Genomic DNA, 23,878 nt, shown 5'->3' on the forward strand with positions numbered 1-23,878 from the left:
GCCTTTGTGAGAGATTTTGGCGAGAGAATTCAGACCGTAGATTTTGTAACAAAGCATATCGCATTAACTGTGATTGTTACACGCTGTCATACCTTCACTCATAGTACCTTCATGCCTCGTCCATACTGCTTCTTGTATAGCTGGTTCCACTTTCAAATCTTGTGGTAAGCTAGGCGTGTCACCAACACAGTTTTTTACCGTTGCGTTGTACTGCTAAGTGGTTTAACTTTTGGTAAAAATGGAAGAGACTTAGTCATTTCTTTGAGCAACAGTTCCTGTTTTGTTCTGATATTCCCTCTGGTTCTCTCTGTTAAATGGTAAGAAATAGGTTTATCACAGTTAAAAGGATAGAATATATTTACAAGAAAGTTATGGAGTTTAAAGTAATTCTGGGCCATTATTTTTTTTTCACTTTCAATCTCCTTTAATTTTACGTATAACTTCCTTGAAGGTTGGTACCATCCTAGTTCCCTCGATTACTTACTTGAGTTCACTGTAGCAAAGTTTCAGTTGTTAGTTACAAATTCTGTCATTACAACAATTTGTTTCTCTTTGATACAAGCGCAGCAAGTGTAACGAGTATGTCTGTGATGCAATGCACGGAATTCCAATAGAAATGTACGTATTTTGTGACATCACATTATGTCTCCTATCCCTTTCATGTCCTCTATTATCTATGATTGTATACACTATGGTATGAAGGTACAATAGTTCTTGCAAGACAACAATATAGAAATGATGTGCATGTAATTTCTACACTTAACTGTGAAGTTAACAAACAACCAATATGATTGGTCGAATGTCTTAACTATTTCTACAGTGTTCCCTTGATTATCCAACCCCCATGGTACCAAAACATACTCAAAGTTCGGATAATCCTTACATACAGAGCTCTGTTAAAATACTCTAATAAAACATTCATCGTAGACAAAATACTCTAATAGAGCAGTCATCATTTCTACTGTTTGGATAACCAAGTACTTGGTTCAGATAAATGGGGAGCACTGTATATGGAGAAAACCTTACAGTACACACAACCATACATGGTCTAGCCGTTATATTTAATACACATTAGACATTGATGTGTGTAACTTACTGTCTTTGGTTAGTTGATATAGCGAGATCTTCTTGCCATGACAGTTGAACAACACCCCAGCCTGTAAGACAAGTCAGTGTGAGTAATAGTAATGTATCACATGGTAGTGTGGTATGTTGACATTTTCTAGTTCAATAGGTATGTGATCCTAGTTTGGTGATCCTAGTTGGGTGGGTAGACTGGAGCAATGTCAGTACAAGGAAACAATAATAGCAACTGGGAATCAAACCTGAACCTCAGGCCAGTGCTCTAGCCACTTGGCCTCACTGCCTCATACACACACAATACACAACTATAGTCCATACCTCCAGTAGTAACCTCTCATAGCTCAACACATTTTCTCCCACAGGGTTCTCCAGTAACAATGTTCCGGTAGTACCACCACATCATATACTGGACCCCGGCAACACTGACATGTTGACATAGCGACATCGAGGGGGACCACTACTTGTAGCAGTAGTATGGTATTGTCTCTTTGACACCAACCATAACTTGAGACTGGCTCCCTCCAAACCTTTGATCTGTGGGGGCAAGAGAAATGAATACAGTAGATCTTCTAAACTAAAATGGTTTCAGGAAATGATAAGAAGTGTTCAGGAAATGATATGAAGTGTTCAGATAAGTGAAACATACAGATAGGTTTATATTGTACACAGAGTGTTCAACTGTTCTAACAGAATACACACACAAATACTCTAATAGAACAGTCGTTTTAATTTGGGTGGGTGTTTACTGTAATATTTTAGTGGATAGATTTCAGGACCAAGACTGTTGGTTGCTACACAGCGATATGTACATAACATCTGGCAAACTTTATACAAGACACTAGTAGAAACCCGACGTGGCATGTGATGCACAATAAACCTGCACTGTATCATGTATAGGTGGAGAATATGCAAATCTAAGGAAGGGCCAAGGAAAGATGTACCTTGCCACCCAGGACAATATTGACAACAAAAACAGTCTGGGAATTATTCACACTGTATTGCAAGTACAGATGTTAATGGGTTAAAATATGGTAAACACTTTCCTAGGGTTAACAATGAAACTGTTAACACAAGGAGGGTAAACACTTTCCTAAGGGAGGTATGGCTACTAACAAGGTTTCACGTTAACATATTATGTGTTGGTACTTTGTTGTCAACTGGTGACATTTAATTACCTTTTGTTCATCTTCTGCTATGACATCAGCACCAGGGGCATCACCTGGTGAAATATCACCCTTTGTTGCTGTGGTGATGTAGTCCTTATAGTCACTGATGACATTAGACAGTTCAACAGCTTTCTTCAGGTTTCCCACATATGAGTACACTATACTGGCTTCATCACTAGCCTTCAACCCTGCCTGTGTGGTAGAGAGTGTTGTTATTAAGTGTGCATGTAGTTTGTGTGTAGTGTTGTGTGTGTGAACAAATCCTTTCTCATCAAAGCGAGTATTCAAAGTAGTACAGTGTATATTTGGCCAAGAATACCTAAGGACAAACTATCATTGAATGATGATGATGGCGTTAACAAGTATGAGAGTGTGCGTGCACATGTGATGTTATATGATACATGGCAACCATTACATGGTAATGCTTACCTTCTTCCTCAGTTTCTGTATCTTGTTCACTACCTCCCTAGCAATTCCTTCTTGTTTCATCTCATCACTTGGAGTACAATTGAGTAACACTAACATCTGTACGTGGAATAGGCTATTATAATACTAGCAGTATCATTATCAAGTGACTGTAACTAGTTGTGTAAACTAGAGCATTAACCTGACACGGTGTCATAGTCATAATGAACACTTTGGGACTAAAATTACAAGTACCTTTTCTATTGTGTTCTTACTTCTTACTTTGGAGAGTTCCACACTGGTCTAACACACACACACACACACACACACACACACACACACACACACACACACACACACACACACACACACACACACACACACATCGCACAGACATACAGACATGCACTGCACCACACACACACACACACACACACACACACACTACACACACAGACACTACACACAGACACACTACACACACAGACAGACACTATACACAGACAGACACACACACAGACACTAAACACAGACAGACACACCTTCCCATCAGAGTGTGCTTCATAGTTAGAGGACTGAGAAGTATCAACAGTGTAGAGTAGTTTAATGTCTTCTGTTGTTAGGGTGTGGCCAGCAACTACCATTTCCCCTGATGACTGTAACTCCTTGATGTCATCTTCAGTGAAAGCTGTAACAATGTGAAGTGACAAGCCACAATGGTAAACATACTACAGTAAGTAGTCCAACTATGTACACGTGGGTGCTATGAGATAAGAAGCTTCATTGCTATATGAAGTTAACCTACCTAATATAGTCACTATCCAGAGTGACTCATTTGTTACAGTACGTAATTACGTACAACACACTGTGAATTTCAGTAGAAACATCCCAAAGTTGAAACAGAGCTGATGTATGCATATATAACACGCTCAAAGCCTGCAAGTTGTGACCTTTGCTAACCACACACTACTTTAGCTGACGCATAGTGCACCAGCCATTTACTCAAAGGTAATGTAAGTAGTTTAACATAAAGTGTTTTTTTCACTTGGGACTTGTGAGAAGGCTGATGAGTCAAAATCTTGTCACCAAAGGGGCTGGTTTCTAAATAACTGCAAACTATCTGTGATTATAACTAAGGTCTTGATGGGAGCGTGTAAGAAACATAACTCGCTGGTGTTGCAACAACTCTGCTTCAAGAGTTGAGACTTTTCCAGTTTTTTCAGTATCTGAGGCAGGAGAATTTGTAACAAACACCACAGGCAAGCACTGGCAAAGCTCACCACAAAGAAGCCAACATGTGTACCACACTTTGTCTTGTGTCACTAAACTGCAATGGGCCATGTTGTAACAAAGACATACCTTTGCTGCCAGGTTCCTTGCCAAGGTTCATTAAACTTCATGTAATATGGAGAAATACAGTCCTGTAGTGGACTGATATCTACTGCTACAGGCCAGAGTGGCTAGTTGCAGACTACTGCAGATGCTCTGAACAACACAGGCAGTTTGCGGTTATATGGAAACCATCCTTAAAACTTGAATGCAAGCAGTCTAGGCATGTTCTGTGCGTTGAAAGGTCTCTTTGATGCAGTTTGGCCCTACAATTGAACTATTTTGATTGATTAACAGTTACATCACCTAACATGTTAATAGTGCTTTCCTACGGATCCTCACCATTAATGGCTGCTGACACTTTTTTCAACTCTCTCTTAAGTCTCTTGCCAAGTCGTTCACTGTTCGGTTGTGCCTTCAACTGTACATTGTATGGCTTCTCGTCGGTCTCAACAACTAGTTCTTTGACAGTCAACTCCTGCATAGCAACAGTGTGTAACCAAGTGTGTAACCAAGTGTGTAACCAAGTGTGTAACCAAGTGTGTAACCAAGTGTGTAACCAAGTGTGTACAGTATGTGTGACTGACCTCTAATATATAACTCTTTAGTGAGCTCACATGATCTCGGACAGACTGGTCTCTGTGGATCACCACAACTTCTGGAAGAGGATACTACATGAAGTGACAAGAGGAAATAATACAAACCAGTAAAGTGTGATAGACCATCACTTGTGATATAGCTACAGTAGCTGTAGTGTATAAACTCTTATGTGCATATAGTAGATGATTACAATATCATAAAAATATGAAGGTCTGGTCATATGCAATTAAACTACACATGTAGCTGGGATGACCAGTTTCTTGTGTTCAAGCTTGTAGTGTAGTGGAGTAATAGCTAGTACTGAACAATGATATTGTTTTATTGGCCACAACTAAATAAGGATATGCCTTTAATCAAGACTCACAGTAGTGAGGCACGCCGCCAGTAGAGCAGAATAAGCATTTACATATACCATGCTGACCAGGGCATTGCAAGGTCAGCACTTAATGGCTCCTGGCCAACACACACTATCAGTAATTACTGTAGCTGTTCACTGTTTACTCAGACAGTTTACACTATGTCCATATCACACGACCACCATGTGTCAACAATGAGTCATATGTTACTCCACATAATATGGTCATGTACTTTGTGGTGAAAGTTAATTGCATTACACATATACCATGCTATACCACAATCATGTAAACAAACACACACTCCTGTACACACAGCATACATGCATGCACACTCCTGCACACACAACATACACGCATGCACACTCCTGTACCACAGCATACACGCATGCACACTCCCGCACACACAGCATACATGCATGCACACTCCTGTACACACAGCATACACGCATGCACACTCCCGCACACGCACACCCATACCCATACCCACACCCATACCCACACAATGCTATGAGGGGTGTACACATAAAACACAACTATCCTTACCTTAACAGGTAACACCTTCCTATCCCTGATCACCCTTCCTAGTTCAATCACAACCTGCATACTGGCCATTGATTGTTCTATCTCTAAATCAACCACTGCCATACTGTAAGAGTACAAGTCACCTAGCAACAACCATAGAGATCATGTGATCACTCACTTAGCCCGAGGCATCATCAGATAATGGATACTGGCATTACCACTATTCTGACTGGCTACCAACAATTGTCTCAGATTCTGATACATCAGCTCCGTGAGGAATGGAGTGAACGGTGCCTGTAGTAGTGACAATATATTACAAGAGGTAAGTGTAGTCATATTCTGTCATTGTATCTCTTTGTTATGGACAGTTTGGGATCTAAAACTTTCAAAGAAACTGTAATCAGTTTAACCTACTGGGACCAACATCATCATTCCTAATATGGCCTACTGTATCATTTTAAGAGAGGTATTGTAGGTATAATCAGTTACTACACATTGTGGTCCCATTGAGTTGTATGCTTTTAGTAGAGTATTAAACTGAGCTGTTGTATACAGTATTCGATCAAGTTGTCCTTCCCAGGACACTTTTGTACCAGTGTTTGCTTTTTAATTGCATAAACACACACACCCAACATTAGTTCAGATAACCAAACCTCTGTTGTTGGTTCCACACACACACGCACGCGCACACACAGACTTACCATCATTCTACACATGGTGTAGAGCACATCATACAGTGTATGTAGTGACTGTAGACACTCCTCCTGGCCTGTCTCTCCCTACCGGGGAGGGGATGAAGAGAACACACTTAGTGACACACTAGTTAATGGACTCAGTAACACACCTTGATCCTTCGCCTGTTAAACCTGACATACCAGTTTGTCAACTGGTCAATGAAACGAACTAAACGTGGCACAACAGTGTACAGTCTGTAACCTAGAGGAGAGTGACATGGATATCACCAGTATACACATGTAACTCAAGAGCTACACACTATAAACAATTAGATTTTTATTGCCAAATTGTATCTCAAGAGATGAGGTCTTGATACACTTGATATCTTGTGCAGTATCTTACCTCAGAAATTATTTTACTCAACACTTGGACATGATGACTGAAGAATCATACTTGGAGACAAAGGCAAGGCATCTATATACCCAAGACAATCTTGTACAGTGAGGTCAGTGGTCCAAGATTATTAAACAACGTCCATGTGCAACATCTCATAATTATACTACCCTCAAAACCAAATCCATCTCACCACCAATTCTAAATTGATTATCTCCTTTGTAGCTGAGCCTGAAGCCTCAAATAATGCCATTGGTAATCTAATCAACCTCTTCACCAACATCTACAGCAAAACTTGTTGCAGGATGCAGTTAGCTGGTTAACAAGTTGATCTAAAATTGATGAGTATGCAACCTTGTGGGCCAGGTGACTGGGACAGCAGCCACTTCACTACAAAACATAGTAAAACTGACTATTGTAATAGGTACATGATGACAAGTTTCACTACAGTAAATAAGCTGTTAAAGGTACAGCAGTCAATGAAAAAGACATCCTCCTCCAGTGTCTTCTGAGTCCGGTAGGGGGGAGGGGAAGGGGTATGGTCAGTGAGTCAGAAACAACATTTTATAGGCATGGGTAAACTTTTTATGACTATCATCACCACTATTGCAGTTGCTGGGTCAAATATGCTATGATTCTTTCCTGGGGCCATCTTGTACTTGTACTGACTGGAACTAGTAACTTCTATGCTGACAAACCCACTGACAACAACAGTGAATACAGACATCTTGCTTGCAAATCCCAATAAGTTTATGGAAATACAGCTCAATGATCCACAAGTTGCTACTCTTAAGAGGTACTTTGGTTCTACCCAAAGTACTAGCTCCCAGATAGTCACAATGCTGAACATAGCAGCAGTATTGGAAACCGTTACAGAATAATGTGGCATGTGTCATAACAGATAATACTACAAGTATTGCCTGGAATGTTATAGCAAGATGGTCACTTACTTCCACTTCATGGGCTAATGATACTAGAGGTAAAGCACTAAGCCCCCCTGGTTTACTATCCCATAGCCTTTATCAAGAAGCTGCAAACCTCAGCACTTACATATGATTGAAGGAGTGTAAAGAGCCATCCATCTATGTGACCATCAAAGACAGGGTGTATACAGCCTTTCTGTCGGGTCACTAGTCAAGCTTCTGTAGAGAATACGCGACTCTTTCTGCTTATCTTTGTTTCAGAAGACTACAGAACAGAGTTTCATAGAAATGTAAAATTAATTTGATAACATGTTCTAAGCGTAACACAGAAACTAGTGACAAGAAAGCTGCTGGCTCAGGCACTGGCCCACTACACAAGAAAAGATGAGTGATCTTAGGGCCAATGTATGATAACAGATACAAGTATGTGGTACATCTACTACTGCTGTCTGCAGAGGTGTTGCCATGGAGCTGTCCAGTGAGATAGTTGCCATTTTGATAAGGTAACAACCACTTGGCATTGTTTTCCCTGACTACAACTAGTTTGGGACTGCTGTCACTGGACACATGTCTGTATGTACCAGATTTTCCAAAGTACTTATACGTATACACTACTGTTCTAAAAGGGTCAGTCTTTAAATTGAAACCCTCGTCATTGGGAGACAAACAGTGAATGGTTAAATCTCATAGAACTACACAATTGTGGGCACAACTGCAATTGCCAATGATTATCATTGTACAGTCATGTGATCATGTGATCATGTGATTAATGTATTACACAACCACATCCACAGGAATGGAGGACTCAATTACTAACACAATGAAATACTTACAATATGTGTGTATTCCAAGAAAATAGTTATTTGGATGTTATGCTAGGAACAGAGTTATCTCCATATAGTGCATGAGGTGTATATACGTGTGTTGGGGTTTGTCTCCTAAGAGTAGTAGGGTGGTTAGAAATAGTGGCAGAAAGAGTATGTATGTGTGCTGCAATAGTAAAGCCATTCTTTGAGCCACTATTGGGGCTCCTTTCAAAAGCCTTATTTCCTCACTATTCACTATGTCATATGACAAGGACAGAGACACTAGACAATGCTGACAGTCTGTCAAACTTACACAGCAAGACGAACTGCCAAGATGCTATGGACTAAACTCCAAACATCCTAAATTGTCCAGATACACTTGTACATTATCATACACTTTATATATAACTTGTACCATAGATACTATACTAATAACACGGGATCGGAAGCTCTGTTTTGCACGCCGGCACTCCTCGTTGTACCGGAAGTAATTAATTTGATGGTTGCGTCATGTCATTAGTTATGTTGCTATCTTGGTTGCTATGCTCTATTATCACAGGATGGGATTTGAGTCTTGTTCCACGAGCTTAAACTGGTCCGTACAAAACAAAGAACTGTAATTGGTTACACGAATCATTTAGCTTCGCCATAATTTTAGCAATTGTCTGGAGGACGCTTAGAAATACCCGAAACAGGTACACAAAGTATGTCACTTGTCATTTGATTAACACTAAAAATCTTCTGGAAAAAGTGTTGAATTGTACCAATGTGCGGCACAAGCCATTTGCACTTTAATACAATTCCATTAGTTTTCACTGTATGTCTTCAAAGTCTTGGCAAGAGTACAGAATACGGTTTCATAGTGTTCCCCAATTTACGTTGTGCTACAAGACAATTTGAGCTTAATTGCACAGAAATACTAGCTCATATATCACCCTATACTTGTTCTTCATTACCCTTAGCTAAGTTAGTATCAATATAACCAGATTTTTGTGGCCTTCACCAACTGAAAGGCAAGTCCGCGAAACTATGAGGAGTGCTTATTTGGAATGTACAAGCTATATTGAGCCCGCAAACGGAGCTTCCAATCCCGTGTTATTAGTATAGTATCCATGCTTGTACACACTTACGGTCCATTTCTTCATGAACAAAAGACAACAAGCTCTGAGTGAAGGACACTATCCACTTGTCCATCAGATTAGTACTAGTATAGGTCAGTGTATCATCATGTTTAAATGATATTCCTTCCTCCTGGTAATTAGAAAACAATGATAGGTACATGTGTAATGCAGCACAGGAAACATCTACGTACATCTGCATTGTTGGATTTAAATAAATAATGGATGCAACCTACGTATAAATAACTCCAAGACAATGGTGACCACTTTTGGGATAATGGCATTCCACTTTTATTACGATAATACACAGCAACGCTTTGCCATGGATATGACTTAAATTACAGGCAACAAAATCTTCGCCTTTTCATACAGATCAAAGTTTTGACATGTTGAGGTCATGATCATTAGGAGAGATTTCAATAGATTACACCGTATATAGGATGACACCAACATGATCCAGACAATATTTAGTTAAGGTCCCAATATCCCTTAGTAGGACACCTTGATAATCAGGTCACTTGGTCCCAAGGAGGTGGAGGGTGAAGTATCCAGGTCCCACCAACACAAGACCACACCCACTACTCACAGTTTCTAATCTCTGCACATTCTGCACAAGGAAGCGATAAGCATTGTACCATGGGAGGAACACATCCTTCACTACGTCACGAACACCATCCTCCTTGAATTTGAGCACCTCTGCCCTGACCACCGGCGAGTTGATCAAATATAACCTGTATGACCAGCATAATAGGATTAACGTGTATAGCGTAACAGTATGACATCACCAACAGTGTTAAGCTCACTGTTAGCCCCTACCGACCTTAGAGCATCAGCTCCATACTTGTTCACCACCTCCACAGGATCAGGATAATTCTTCAACCTTTTGCTCATCTTCTGACCATCTCTATGATGATGTCACATGATGTAATGACATTACATGATGACATCACTACACCTACTCACTTAGCTAGTACTAATCCATTCACAATCAGGTTTTTATAGGGAGGCTTGTTGAATAGTGCTGTGGAGATCACCAGAAGTGTGTAGAACCTACAATATTAACAATAGGATAGACAGACATACAAATTGCACCAAATTGTCAATGTTGAACCTCATTGTACGTCATATGCTGCTATAACAGATAATGTAAAGAACAAATACCCACAGTTTTGTTGTGGAAAAAAATTTCGCAGCCACAGACACAACATAACAACATAATACTGTAAAATAGATTTACTTAATACAAAGTAGGGAATGTATTCAAGAGCATATAATCTTTGTACACCAGTTACACACTTACCATCCTCTTGTTTGGTCAATCCCTTCAGCAATGAAGTCAGCCGGGAAGGTAGCCTCAAATTGTTTTTTGTTCTCAAATGGATAGTGGCTCTGAGCATACGGCATGCTGTGAAACCATACAAGTGATCACATGATAATAACACAGGGGAAATCACCTTCCACTCTCAAACCAACAATCAAACACTTCACTGATCCGATGTAGGGTAGTTCCCGGTCTAGTCTTGGAGGGAATTGTTATGGGGTCCACACTGTGTAGCGTGTGGTGTACAGGACTGACACACAGAGACGGACTGGCTCACTTCTCACGATGCAGGTCGGTCACTTTGACTCCTGATAATTCTTCTAACTCAGCAATTGATCCCACACACACCACCTAACAACAGGGATATATTACGTAATGGTTATGCACTAAACAGGAATGCTTTAGAAAGAGAGTAAATGGAAACTAGTAAATTAGTTGAAAGACAAGCTTGCAGTATTACATATATCGGATTGAAAAATATCATTCGATATCGGTTATCAGCAAAATCTCATATGGATGCATATCTACAGTATACAGCTCTGTATTGTTGTAAAAGACCTGTGCTGGAAAATTTCTCTCAGTTTAACCAGTTGTGATTGACCAAATTTATCTACACATCTTTCTTTCCAAGCTATAATACTCAAATATTTAAAACTGGGCATTTCTCAATACTAAATATGTGGCAAGACCAGTTTTTCTACAAACAGTCACAATTATCTGAACCTTAATAGTTGCAGTGTCATACCTCCTGGAGATCATCTGATACCCACAATGGGATGGGAGTTCCCCAGTATCGGTTACGAGAGATGGCCCAATCACAAGCATCCTTCAGCCAGTTATGAAACCTCTTGTCCTTAACAAACTCTGGTACCCTGAGGGGTAGAATAACAATTATTATTATTATGTATGTATACATGTTACTACAACATAAACATGTTTACCAATAACATTTCTGATTATTCTTCAACAGTTTATCAACGATACTCTCAACTCTCACAAACCAGCTGGGGACAGCTTTGTAGATGAGGGGGGTTTCCGACCTGTAAGGAACTGTTCCTATTGGTATCAACCACACCCTCTACTTACCTCCAGCAGAATGGGTAGCTGTGCTTCATTGTGCTTTGGTGAACAAGACGGCCATTTTGTTTGAGTACCTTCATGATCCCTTTATCTGCTGACTAGTGTACAATAAGATTATGAAATACTACAAATACAGTATGTTTTCAGGAAAATACACCTAGCATACCTTGACATATTGTCCCTTAAAGTCAGTCACTTGACTAGTGAAGCAGCCAGTCTCATCTACAGGACACACTACCTGCTCATCTTTCCTGATCACCCCATAATGTGTACATACCCTGAAGTCATCCTATAGCATGTGTGATGTCATGTGACCTCATTGGTGAGATCATCTTACCTCACCAAACCCAGGTGCTTGATGGACCACACCAGTACCACTATCAGATGTGACATAAGTATCACAAAGGATACGGAATGCTCCCTGATCACCACCTGACTGCTTCATCTGTAAGGGAGAATAAGGATTTGGTATAACAGCTTTCGCATCCTCTATAGCTCACATGGGCAAAATAAGAGAACAATGGTTGATACTTCTTGTTCAGTAGGGAAATCCCTTTGAACCTGTGAAGAGATCATATCATCACTACAACTAATCCAGCTTATCAAACCTTTCCAATATAGCATACTCCTCAGGATTCTTGAACAATGCCTCCAACCGGTCCTCCAACATGATGTAAATACTGTTGTTTGATTGGTCTAAAAAAGCCTTAATTCACACACATGACCAATAGTATGTACATGTATACGTATACAAGATTTAAATGTTCAACTAAACCAAGACTTTGTTCTGGACACTAACCTAACCTTTAAACCTGTTTAATTAACAAGGATTAAAATAATACTTAGAACGCTACATAAATGATAAGGTCAAAACTAGCCGTGTAAATAAAATTTTCGGTAAGGAAACACAAATTCTGTGCACACATACTTTTATAAAATGGCCCATAAGTCAATGGTGGTTTGCTCCTATCACTTCTGTTTGAGTCGCTGTTAAAGTTTCTATCAAGCCATATATGTCACGTGAGTAAACCCACAATTGAAATTAAATACGTCGCAAGAGCTTTGAAACACGGAGACATGATTCACTGTTATTCATCACTTCATAACAAGTAAGCCACTGTAGTTACAGTGTTCATTTAACCTTCTCCAAGTAGCCCAGTGAACAGACTTTTGATCAATGTGTAGTTGTAGGTTATAAAAATTAAGTTACCCCACCTAGTGTCACCACGCATGCTTATACCGTGTAAACATGCATTCCCAAAAAGATCTCTGCGGGTTTACGGGTTAAAGCAGTCTTTATTAGTGAGGGGTCTAAATAGGACCATGAACAAGTGTCCTGATTATCAAGGTGTTCACACTTTAGGGTGTTCTTTTTGATGTAGTTCCATTGTAAGCAATAACAATGATACAATTCCCAACCATTTAGACCCAAATAGTACTCAAATTTAAGTCTCACCTTTAACCTTAACATAGGTGAAGTCAGGGTGCACGCAGAGAGCTAGATTGCTAGGTAACGTCCAAGGAGTAGTGGTCCATGCTATCACACTAACATTAGGATCATCATCAAGTGGAAAATTGACTATCACTGGAAAAATAAGCACCACTAAAATAAATTATTGCACATGAAACATTGCTAACCAATACAAAAAAAACACTTACTATACAAGCACCTCCTTATATATACATAAGCACCTACCAGCAGGATCCACAGCATCCTTATAATTCTGACCAGACTCAAAGTTGGATAATGGTGTGTTACATCCGGTAGAGTAGGGCATCACCTGATCCAACAACTACTTCATCACTGATATATTAAAATATGCCCCTCACCTTGTAACCACGGTAAACCAGTCCTTTGTCATAAAGCTGCTTGAACACCCACCTGTATTATCACCATGGTAACCAATGTTAATAATTCAACCACATACCATATAGACTCCATAAACCATGGATACAACGTCTTGTAATCATTATCAAAGTCTATCCAGCGTCCCAACCTTGTAACTATCTCCTGTAACCAGAATATAAGAGCACCCTTAAACATAAGCACCCAACCCTCTCAGTGCTAGAAATACCTACATAGGTCAGCCATTATTAAGATATTGCTCATATGACGCTAATCATAGTAAATTTCCCAACTACAATGGGTTTTGGTCACACACAATGGTTAACAGAGGTTGATTTTGTTAATCCTAGCACTGAGCTGGTTGCCCTCTTATCACAAACCTTCCATTCAGTAGAATATCTCATTACAATCTTCCTACATTCTTTGTTATACTCTCCTATACCCATCGCCTTCACATCTTCTGGGCCCTGTAACATAACAATGTATGGTAATGATATGTAGTGTACTAACATACTGTCACATCATACATGGAGGTGGTCCCTTGTCAAAGATAACCCAGCAAGATCAACTACCAATATAATAATAAGTACTATTATTATAAGCTGAAGGTTACTGGAGTTGGTAAACCTTGCTGTTATTGGCTCCCCTTTACTTTTCAGAGCATCTATACAAGTAGTCAACTGCCAAGTTGGTCAAATTAATGATGGCACAGTAATTTACCCAAAGGAACAGATGAAGTGGTCTGGGATGACTGATTATAGCAATATAGTCCACATAACAGGCTCTAGCTAGTGTGATACAGACATCATGATCAACCAATAGTAGTTCAGGTCAGTATATATCTTAACTAAGTGTCTGGATTATGTAGGTGTCCTCATTAACAGGTTTATATACCATGCTACTCACCTTTATACCAAGGGTCTTATCAATCTCATATTCCACTGGTAGCCCATGACAATCCCACCCAAACCTTCTCTCAACATGATGTCCTGTCTGGTGGGCATACCGTGTCACTGTGTCCTACACACGTGGGGTAGGGATAACACACAACAGATATGTCTTACACTATTAGGATTACACACACCTTAATAGTTCCTGCTAGTATGTGACCATAGTGAGGTAAACCTGTTGCAAATGGCGGTCCGTCGTAGAAGGTGTACCTACACAAGGGGTTCGCGGTGTATTCTAATACATTCGTGCACGATCACAATTGTCATAAGATTTTTTACAGACTAAATCAGACAGCTACACTAACATACAACTCTTATATTACCTAGGACGGTCTTTGGACTGCTTTAAGCTGGTCTGGAATGCGTCCAATTCTTTCCAGAGTTTCAACGTCTTTTCTTCTTCTTTAGGAAAGTTTATCTGGTCGGGCACATATGAAGACATTTTTCGCTTGACTAGTTGACCGAAACAGACACGCCAGTAAAGTAGTACGATGAATCTACGCATGCGTACAACTGCATGTGGGGGGACGGGGACTTGCACGACGCTGACGTCAGCATCTACCTGGTCAGCGCCTTCTAGTGAACAAGACAGGAGGCATCAGTGAGTTGTTGCTAATTGTTTGGTTAGGGGGTGTTTAAGGGTATATTGTGACTTTTCGGATTCCTTGTTTCGATCTTCTGCCCACCAGCGCGTATGGCATGTATGGTCCCCCGTATATCCAAACCACTTTTTTGTATGGGGACGGGAAAAGAGATAGTCACTTCCATACTACCAGTTGATAACAAGTCCTTAAAAACTGGTGTATTTCCTAGTGATTGGAAACGTTGTAATGTAAGCCCATTTCAGTGGTTAGTCCGATTAATTGTTGCCGAGCTCGATTGTTGCAAAGTTGTTGGAGAAAGTTTTAGCTCTACAGTACACAGAGCATTATACAGATAATTCCCTAACCACGGGTAATATCGGATATGTATACCCAAAAATTCGTTTGATCTGCCCACACCGCAGTGTTACATAGCTATTTGTATAATCTGTAAAACTAGATATCCGTTATTCCAGATTCCACATTTCCAAAGTGTAATGATCCATTCAAATTCTCCGTAAAACTCAAAATTTAGCTCCTTTATCAAGATAGTAAATAGTGTTCCATTATGAATATTCTGTTTTGACTGCTCTATTAGAGTATATCGATTTTTTATATAGGATTTATCAATGCATACCCTTTAAGGTTGTACCGATATGCATATTACCAATACCGACTGAATGCTCATTACTGTAGCCGATGTGCCGATATAACCAATAGTGATTATATATTGTTATTCTTCAATTCTTCATAAAGGGATGAGAAGTAGAAAATCACATAAAGTTTGTGTACATCGCATTTGTAATGATAATGTAGATAATTGCATGGGTGGACCAATCTACAAGGTCTGTTACAGCTTTACCACTGACCCCTTTCATGGACTTGGAAGCCAAATTGTTATGAGGCAGCTCCTCAAACAGTGATTTTAGTGGGATTCCAGACTCTGCAAAGAGCAGTTAACTAATTGCATGGACAGCCCATAAATTTAGCCTGCTATAACCTTGCAATCATACTTTTCATAGACATACAAGCCAAAGCAGTTGAAACAAATAATTTTTTTACTGCATTCAGCACTTTCATGTATAATTATTACTGTCTCTATTGATTGATTGTGGGCTTCAGTTAATCGGCTAATTATTTCCGCTTCGTTACCGATACTGATATTCACAAATTAGCTAATATTGGCTGTTACCAATTATTCAACTTATTATTAGGGCTGTGAGATTATAGCAATTCTGGAATTAATTGTGATTGTTTCTGAGCATCATGATGTTGATGTGTATCATACAGTACGATAGAACTGTATAGGAGGGACCACAAAGGAGTAGGCATGGCCCATGAAGAAACATCACCCAAAAGCCAGCCTCTCTTTTCCCTGACAACGATGAAGCAGTATTGGTTAGGTAAAACTAAGCCCAAAAAAGTCTTCAGATTGGCCCGAAACACTTTCAACAAGTTGCTACAGAATTTTTTTTAATTATTAAACAGAATTTTCTACTGACTGACTGACTGACTGATGCCTTCAGGCAAGTGTAACTTGATAACGGCTAAGGCTATGGGTTTGAGATTTTCACTGTTCAACATCGCTTTGACCCAACAGGTGCCTTTTGGCATACTGCATTACGTACAATGCATTCTTCATGGACTTACCAGTGTCCTCCTTTGAGTCCCATTCATCTTTGCTGACAGCAAAAAGTGTCAATTTGGCAGTAGCAAATGATGGCTTTCCTTTGCAACAGAAGTTATTCGTACTTTTCATATAGGTTACTTTGATTGCAGAGGTGCTTTTCGAACAGTTCTTGATTTGTAATGCTGTGTAACGGGTCTAACATAGCTCACAATGAAGCGTAATGGATGCTAGAGAGTTCAGCTACATCATGGCCTGAATCCCCCTCCCCCCTTAACGTCATTATGACGTTAAGCGTACCAAAATCAGTTTGGAGATGCCCCCTAAGTTCATGAAGAATGCATTGTATTTGTACGTACTGCATGCGGTATGCCAAAAGGCACCTGTCGGGCCGAAGCGACGTCGAACAGTAAAAAAAATCAAGCCCATAGCCTTAGCCATTATCGAGTCTGAAGGCATCAGTCAGTCACAGTCAGTCAGTTACTCAGTCAGTAGAAACATACAGTAACTGACTTCATTACTTGGGTAACGACATTTGCAAGTAAGGTAACTTGAGTTATATTACCTGTTTTTACAGCATATTTCGTTATATTACACAAAAGTAATGCACTTGTCAATTTCATGCCCCACCCCCCCACACCCGGGCGTCCCCACACCCCAGGTGGGAATTTGACATTGCTTCTTGTCCCCACCCCTGGGGCAATTGACAGCTGTCCAATGATTCACTAACTGATTTTCGGTAATTGCATTTCTAAACAATAAAATCGCACTTGCTATAATTTTACTAGCTACAGGGCAGGTTTATTACTATAGTCGCATGCATGAAATATGCGCTTAGTCATCCTTGAGGTGTTGTCAAATCCCCTACTAGGGGGTGGGGGATTTGACAGCCGATTTTTCCCCAGTAGTGGGGAATTTGACACCACGATTTGTCAAATCCCCTGTATCCCCCCCCCCCCGGGGGTGAGGCATGAAATTGACAAGCGCATAATAATTATTATGTAACGCGTATTATGTAACGCGTTACCCCCAACACTGTTCACCTTCTACTTACCTCAGATAGCCAACATGGTAGAGAACACTGTTAACCATATGCCATCATCTGATCTGCTCTCCACATACTTTACCACACAACACATCAGGTGAGCAAGGCTATGGAGGGTACATCCCACACTAGAGCACCTTCTTTTGTCACAACCATAGCTGGACCGATAACTTACCACCCCCCACATTTGTGAATGCCATTGAACTCTTATAACAATTTTCATACAAACACACTTCAAACACTAAAACATTCACATTGCAACTGGTGCTTATTAATGTGACACCTGAAGATCACTACACAAAAAAATCTAGCTATGTCTATTAATCAACTTGATGGCTCCATTTGCATAGACCTATACACGACATCTATAGCCTCCTTCATAAACTGGTCAACACCAACTACAAAAAGAAAATTGAGAACTACATTAAACTGTTTTGCATATATGCCCTGGATGTACATAAAATAATAAAATTATTCTATAGAAACATTTATATATATAATTATATTCTTTTCATATCTTTGACTGAGCTATATGACACACAAATTCTCACCTAACCCACTAAGTGAGACCACAAACCTCCGGAGCACTCTGGGAAATGCCAGAAACACTTGACGATTGCACCCTAAATGATGCAGTATGGCACATCATGATAACACAATACACACCGCTGAAGAGTCCACACGAGGCTAATGGGCTACACCCAACTATCACAGTTCTCCAATTTGTCTGTCCACCAGTCCAGAAGTAACGACATCACCACACAGTGGCCCTAGATGCATTAGAAAACCATTGAAAGATAGGAAGAAATATAAACCACATGATCCTCACAAATGCACTATAACAGATTGCCTCACCTGTAGTGATGACAACATCAATTTCTGAAATCAAGAATTAGATTATTACCAAAAGTTCCTTCTGGCATGTGGACTCTCTTTCATTCCCATGGTCAGACATAGTGAACAGATGATGTAAGAACTATGAGAGTACATTAAAATATGTGAAAAATAACTATACAAATATGCACAGATATGCCAATTTGAACAGTAAACTATCAACTAAAGATACTAAATTTTCAACCTAGTAAGACCACAGCATGTGGGGTATCAATGAAATAACAAAGGCTGCTACTTGAGATTTATCACCATATATGTAGGATGGTTGTGGTCTAAATAAGTCAGACTTCAAAACACAGGGTTCTATGGAACTTAGAAACCCTCAGGCTCTGTAGTATTACATTCTCTTCATTTGGGTGCCACCCCCAACACAGGAATTTCAGGTTACAGTCTTATAATTATACAAACATCATAGTAATCGCAGTCTTTAATGGATTTTAATGGGCTACTACCTGTAATGTAGCATAGATGGTATTATGTTACTTATGCTGCTAGCTTTACCAGTATATTAGCTATGCCTATAAACTACATGTATCCTCATGTCTAACAGTCAGGGCAACTGATAGTTGTGTGTGAATTAATTGTAGCTGCTAAAATTAGAATTTCAGAGCATAATTAGCAGCATGGTCAAGACAGTTGACTGTAGTGAGATCTTGTGCTATATAGTTTTATTCCCTCTGCATATCTCTATCTCAGTGGAGGGGGAAGTGCCAAAACACTGGTACGTATATAATGTTAAGTAGTTTTGTATGGATGATGTGGACTTTACTAACATATGCAATGTTTCACAGACTCACATTAACGGTAGGCTGTCATACTTCATTTAGCCAAAACTCTGTACTGAATGTGCGTCTACTTGCCTACGACTCTTCCATGGGTATTATTCAAATTATGTGAACATGTAACCATAGATAATGTATGTCTGCAAAGTAGTGGACAAAATGGAACGCATACATTATCTATGATGCAACCATGGTATCAGACCAGAAGAGTTTCCTTCAGAGGATGCATGGGTAATGCTTTTAGCTACCACAAATGTGGCAACCTTTCTACTGCACAGGCTCCAGAAAAAATATTTGAACAGCAAAATATCACGTGCCAGAACTAAACAGAAATAAAATTACAGGCACTTTTGGGTTTAATACAGTAGATAGCTTGATAGTTGCTGTGCAGTCACAACAGACTGGTGCTGCCACAAAAGACTGTGCTGTTCTATGGTGGTTGCATGTCTTCTTGTATGAAGGTATGTATTTCTTCTGTGAATGTATAACTTTGGCAGATTTTTTTCAACCTGAGCTACTTGGCCCCAAAAGTGTGGAGACCAAAACATACTTTTGAAAAATAGTGTGGAGGCCATGGCCCCCTGACCCCCCAGTTATGGTGGTACATGTACGTATCAGCATGAGGAATACTTGTGTTGTGATGAAAATACTACTGTGTATTGGAGTTCACTATTGTTCAGATGTAACACTATATACAACAGGTACCATATGTGTTATAACAGTAGCACAATCATTAGTGGCATACTATTGAGACACAACCAAGACAACTGTTTTGGTAAAATTAATTTTTAATAGAGTAATTTGGCATCACAAAATCAAATTGCTCGAATAAATTATTTGTGTGTGCCTTAATTGCCTCCGGATGTGTCCTTGCTCATTTAAATGCTATTCCAATACTCACAGGGAAACTCTACTGAGTATAGACATTAGATATACAAATATAAGGTGTATGGGGTCCTAGAATCAAGGGAGTACATACAGGGGTCAATTCATAGTATCACTGTACGGTAGTGCTAAACTTGTTTTAAAATTCCAGTGTATGTATAGCTGCATCACATATTTGTTGTGCAATTCTTACTGTGGTAGTTTTTGATATATATGCTCAAGCTTGAGGGCACATGTTAGAAGGATTTATAGTTGAATTGTGGTACTAAGTTTAATTGTATGTGATGAACAATTATTCATGTAAATATAGGTAGTAATGTGCAAGATGGACAAGAATCAGTTGATGTATCTGTAATCAGATGCTACCAAGAAGCTCTAAAGAGAGGTTCTAGATCTTGCAGCCAATTCAAGCTTGTCACCTTGGAGCTGAAGAAGCAGGCAAGACAATGACAATTAACACTCTTTTAAACAAGCCCTTCCAACCTACCCAGACATCTACAGTGGTAGTGTCCATCAACTCTTGCAGTGTTGATCGTCAGCTGGCTTCTACTAAGTGGCATACAATCACTGCTACTTTTCGAATATCTGAGATACCTAAGCAGCACCGAAGTGAAGTCAAATCCACCATATCTCTGATATCAATAGAACACACCTCACCAGTAACACCTACAGAGCCAATTCCCCTAGAAGTCATTGATGCAGCCAAAGCCACAGCAGCTAGTGAAGCAATCTCCTAAGATGGCATGATCAGAATTATTGTCTTTGATATTGGTGGACAGGAAGTATATTTTATAATACACTTCCTGTGCTTGGCCATTGAAGATACAGCTTTGTTGGTGTTTGATGCTTCAAAACAGCTACACGATCCAGTGATCAGTCGACAGCGTTTTGGTAGGTTTGGGAAAAAAGATCAAAACCAGGGGAATGCAAATCAATATTGAGACCATTGAGCTTCTACTTCACTCTGTGTACAGCAGGCACCAAAAGGAGCAACTTCTGCTCGTGTTCCTACAGTTTTGATGGTTGGAGCACATGCTAGAAGAGCAAGAGTCTATTGCCAAGATGATTTATCAGCTGTTTGATGGTAAGCCTTTCTTGGAGCATTTGTCAGAATCCGCAAAAAGAAGCCTTCCATTTTATTGGTAACAGCAATCCTGATCCAGAGGTTGTTGATCATTTAAGGATTACCATTTTGGAAGCTGCTGAGTGGGTGATCAATGCTACATGTGCACCCAATTGTCTACCTCAACTTTGAAGGAAAGATACTGGAAAAAGTACAGACTGCAGTTAGGCTTACACTGGAAAAAGCTACTGATTTAGCTAGTATGGCTGGTATTGAAGGAGAGAAAAGAGGTTGATGCACTACTTCAGTATTTCACCAAAAGGGAATTCTGCTTTACTATCTAGAAATGCCTTCTTTGAGAACTGAAATGTTCATATCTCCTCAGGAAGTATCTGATCTTGTCTGCACAGTTGTCTCAAATAGCAATTACACTCCCAACACTGCAGTGCTTCAACAGTCTTATGAGCGTACAACAAGTATGCTCTTCTTGGTGAGCCACTGCTTGATTACATGCTAAAACAATCCAGCCGGTCTAATGATAAGAATATTTTGTTGGGCTTATTAGGTAGGTTTGACCTAGCTGCTGAGCTACCTTCAAACACAAAGTTTCCTCGTGAGTTGAATGTGTCAAAGAAAGGGAGGGTGTTCATGGTCCCTTCTCTTCTTGTGTATGATGAGAAAGTTACATACTGCCCTATAAGCAAGGAGATATTTGTACTCTCTACTACTTTGCAAACAGATTCGTACCAGAGAGTATATTCAACAAGTTAGTAATGAAAACCATCCAATGGCGCTGCCAGAAAGGGCATCTCATAAATCGGTTTACAAAATGTCACTACAGTGTATGCATATGTACACATGAATGTATGTATATGTATGTATGTGTTCATATAATGCAATGTAATGTGTGCATGTATTCAACAAGTACTGCTAAGGTTCATGTTAAAAACTTTTATCATATAGCATCTACAGAGGAGCAGCATACTTCTGTTTTGAAATAGGAGAATGGCAACAATTTCAGCTGCAGTTGTCTCAGCCTTAAATTGAATACTTTATCACAATTCAAGATGAGCAGTGAACTGGTGATAAGTTACCCCTACTTCTTCATCAATACAGGGAATTGTTAATCTGTGTGGAGTCCTTCATCTCAGAGATCAGCAAAGTATGCATGCCATCAGCAACACCTCCAGTGACTTGTTTACAGTGTCCACTAAACAATGATGAAAAATCTCCACCCTATGTCATCCTCGATATTCATCAAAAGAACACATTGGTGTATTATGAAAGATCTAAGGTTACTAAAATTCCTACAAAGCACTACCGTTTTCTGTTTGTGCCAACATTGAAGGTAGCTAAATGCATTAAAATACTCTAGTAGTGTAGCTAATTGGTTCAGGGATATTTTTTGTACAACAACCTAAACTTTAAGGAACATATTACTAAGCATTTATTATAAGAATCATTGTGCATGTTGTTTACAAGGATAAGCTTGTGAATAAAGAGTCCTATGTGAAATGTTTTTACTTGCTAAAATTGTTCATTTTCAGGCTATTCAGCATTAGAAACTGTTCCTGCTCTCCACGATAAAGGTATAGTTAACTATACTTTAGTAATGCATTTGTATCTTCAGAAGTTTAGCTGTCATATCTAGATGCTTTGAAACTATATAATATTGTATAGGCATTTTGAACTGTATTTTTGTATAGAGTTGATTATCAGTCAATGAAGGTCTCCACACATTGTAATGCTTTTCCGTCCTTCTGGGCTTTGTTTTGGTGTGTGTATTATTATTTTTTTGTTGTTACCAACTATATACATAGCACAGATGAACTAAGAACACCACTGTCTATCCAAATAATTATACTATATGTGGCACATATTTTCATGCAGTAATCAGTTTTGAATGTGTTTCTTTATATAGTGCCTAAAATGTCTCAGTTGATCAAAGTGGTAGTTCCAAGGGTCACCACTGTTGGAAAAAGGTTGCCTACTGTTTGGAGGTTGAATCAAACACTTACAAAGAAGCAGCATCCCGATGAGCCAGAGGATTCACGCATAGAAGTATTTGATCACTGGCTATCTTCAAATGATGGTATACAACCCAAAACTTGGAGTGTACCGCTTAAGACCATCAAAGAACATACACAGCTTACAGCATCAAGTGAGGAAATTGAAAAAGAATTGGAAAAATTGTAAGTCATATTCAATTATATTGCAATACAGGTGTCTATTTTACAGGTCTTTGCAAGCAGAACATTAGTTCGTTATATACTGAATAATACGCACAAAAACACACATGTACTATGTATCCATACACAATTCTCATTAATTATCTATAATGTGACAATCTCAATAAAGATGTCAATACATACCATCCATATCACTTACATTGCTGTTTTGTGACAGCTTTCCTGATAAATATTTGTCA

At 39.4% G+C, this 23,878-nt stretch overlaps 2 protein-coding genes and 1 long non-coding RNA gene across 12 annotated transcripts; 1 reads left to right on the top strand and 2 right to left on the bottom strand.

The window, feature by feature from the left end:
• Nucleotides 1–1,093: 1,093 nt before the first annotated feature.
• On the bottom strand, nt 1,094–15,091 carry LOC136252564 (isoleucine--tRNA ligase, cytoplasmic-like). Its single transcript, XM_066045044.1, has 33 exons — nt 14,897–15,091; nt 14,708–14,783; nt 14,530–14,643; nt 14,004–14,090; nt 13,706–13,788; nt 13,608–13,659; nt 13,474–13,558; nt 13,234–13,362; nt 12,386–12,473; nt 12,278–12,338; nt 12,115–12,222; nt 11,944–12,066; nt 11,784–11,875; nt 11,639–11,737; nt 11,443–11,569; nt 10,975–11,048; nt 10,831–10,923; nt 10,677–10,781; nt 10,340–10,426; nt 10,197–10,280; nt 9,963–10,107; nt 9,389–9,509; nt 6,306–6,397; nt 6,163–6,240; nt 5,640–5,755; nt 5,483–5,585; nt 4,571–4,654; nt 4,326–4,461; nt 3,197–3,342; nt 2,679–2,774; nt 2,259–2,441; nt 1,402–1,617; nt 1,094–1,157 (listed from the first exon to the last, which is right to left on the bottom strand). Exons 1-32 carry the CDS (start codon nt 15,076–15,078, stop codon nt 1,483–1,485), a joined length of 3,384 nt encoding a protein of 1,127 aa, XP_065901116.1. The 5' UTR covers nt 15,079–15,091; the 3' UTR covers nt 1,094–1,157; nt 1,402–1,482.
• LOC136252572 (uncharacterized) lies at nt 15,071–23,873 on the top strand. 10 transcript variants are annotated; one of them, XR_010699659.1, is made up of 6 exons: nt 15,071–15,174; nt 20,698–22,292; nt 22,414–22,798; nt 22,998–23,039; nt 23,372–23,642; nt 23,689–23,873. XR_010699659.1 is itself a non-coding variant. In XM_066045062.1 (4 exons), the coding sequence occupies exons 1-4, from the start codon at nt 20,098–20,100 to the stop codon at nt 23,727–23,729; spliced, it is 444 nt and encodes a 147-aa protein (XP_065901134.1). In that variant the 5' UTR covers nt 18,408–20,097; the 3' UTR covers nt 23,730–23,873. The 10 variants fall into 10 exon arrangements, 2 of the variants coding, with proteins under 2 accessions (XP_065901134.1, XP_065901135.1); XR_010699666.1 differs by having other exon boundaries at nt 23,703–23,873; XR_010699665.1 differs by having other exon boundaries at nt 22,414–22,744.
• LOC136252594 (uncharacterized) lies at nt 18,027–23,878 on the bottom strand. Its single transcript, XR_010699725.1, has 5 exons — nt 23,839–23,878; nt 18,682–18,802; nt 18,493–18,596; nt 18,378–18,449; nt 18,027–18,224 (listed from the first exon to the last, which is right to left on the bottom strand). It is a non-coding gene; the product is annotated as an uncharacterized lncRNA (long non-coding RNA).

Source organism: Dysidea avara, chromosome 4, assembly GCF_963678975.1.
Source record: "Dysidea avara chromosome 4, odDysAvar1.4, whole genome shotgun sequence".
Lineage (NCBI taxonomy): Eukaryota > Metazoa > Porifera > Demospongiae > Dictyoceratida > Dysideidae > Dysidea > Dysidea avara.

Bases quoted from the DNA above. Each gene is read 5' to 3' on its own strand.
- LOC136252564 (XM_066045044.1), bottom strand. From the start codon at position 15,078: ATGCGTAGATTCATCGTACTACTTTACTGGCGTGTCTGTTTCGGTCAA. The intron at 12,339-12,385 runs GTTTGATAAGCT...ATCTCTTCACAG, and splicing joins GAGTATGCTATATTGGAAAG to GTTCAAAGGGATTTCCCTAC. The intron at 10,924-10,974 runs GTGAGCCAGTCC...CACGCTACACAG, and splicing joins ACCGACCTGCATCGTGAGAA to TGTGGACCCCATAACAATTC.
- LOC136252572 (XM_066045062.1), top strand. From the start codon at position 20,098: ATGGTGGTACATGTACGTATCAGCATGAGGAATACTTGTGTTGTGATG. The intron at 20,204-22,997 runs GTACCATATGTG...GTTCATTTTCAG, and splicing joins TGTAACACTATATACAACAG to GCTATTCAGCATTAGAAACT. The intron at 23,612-23,673 runs GTGAGGAAATTG...ATTGCAATACAG, and splicing joins TACACAGCTTACAGCATCAA to GTGTCTATTTTACAGGTCTT.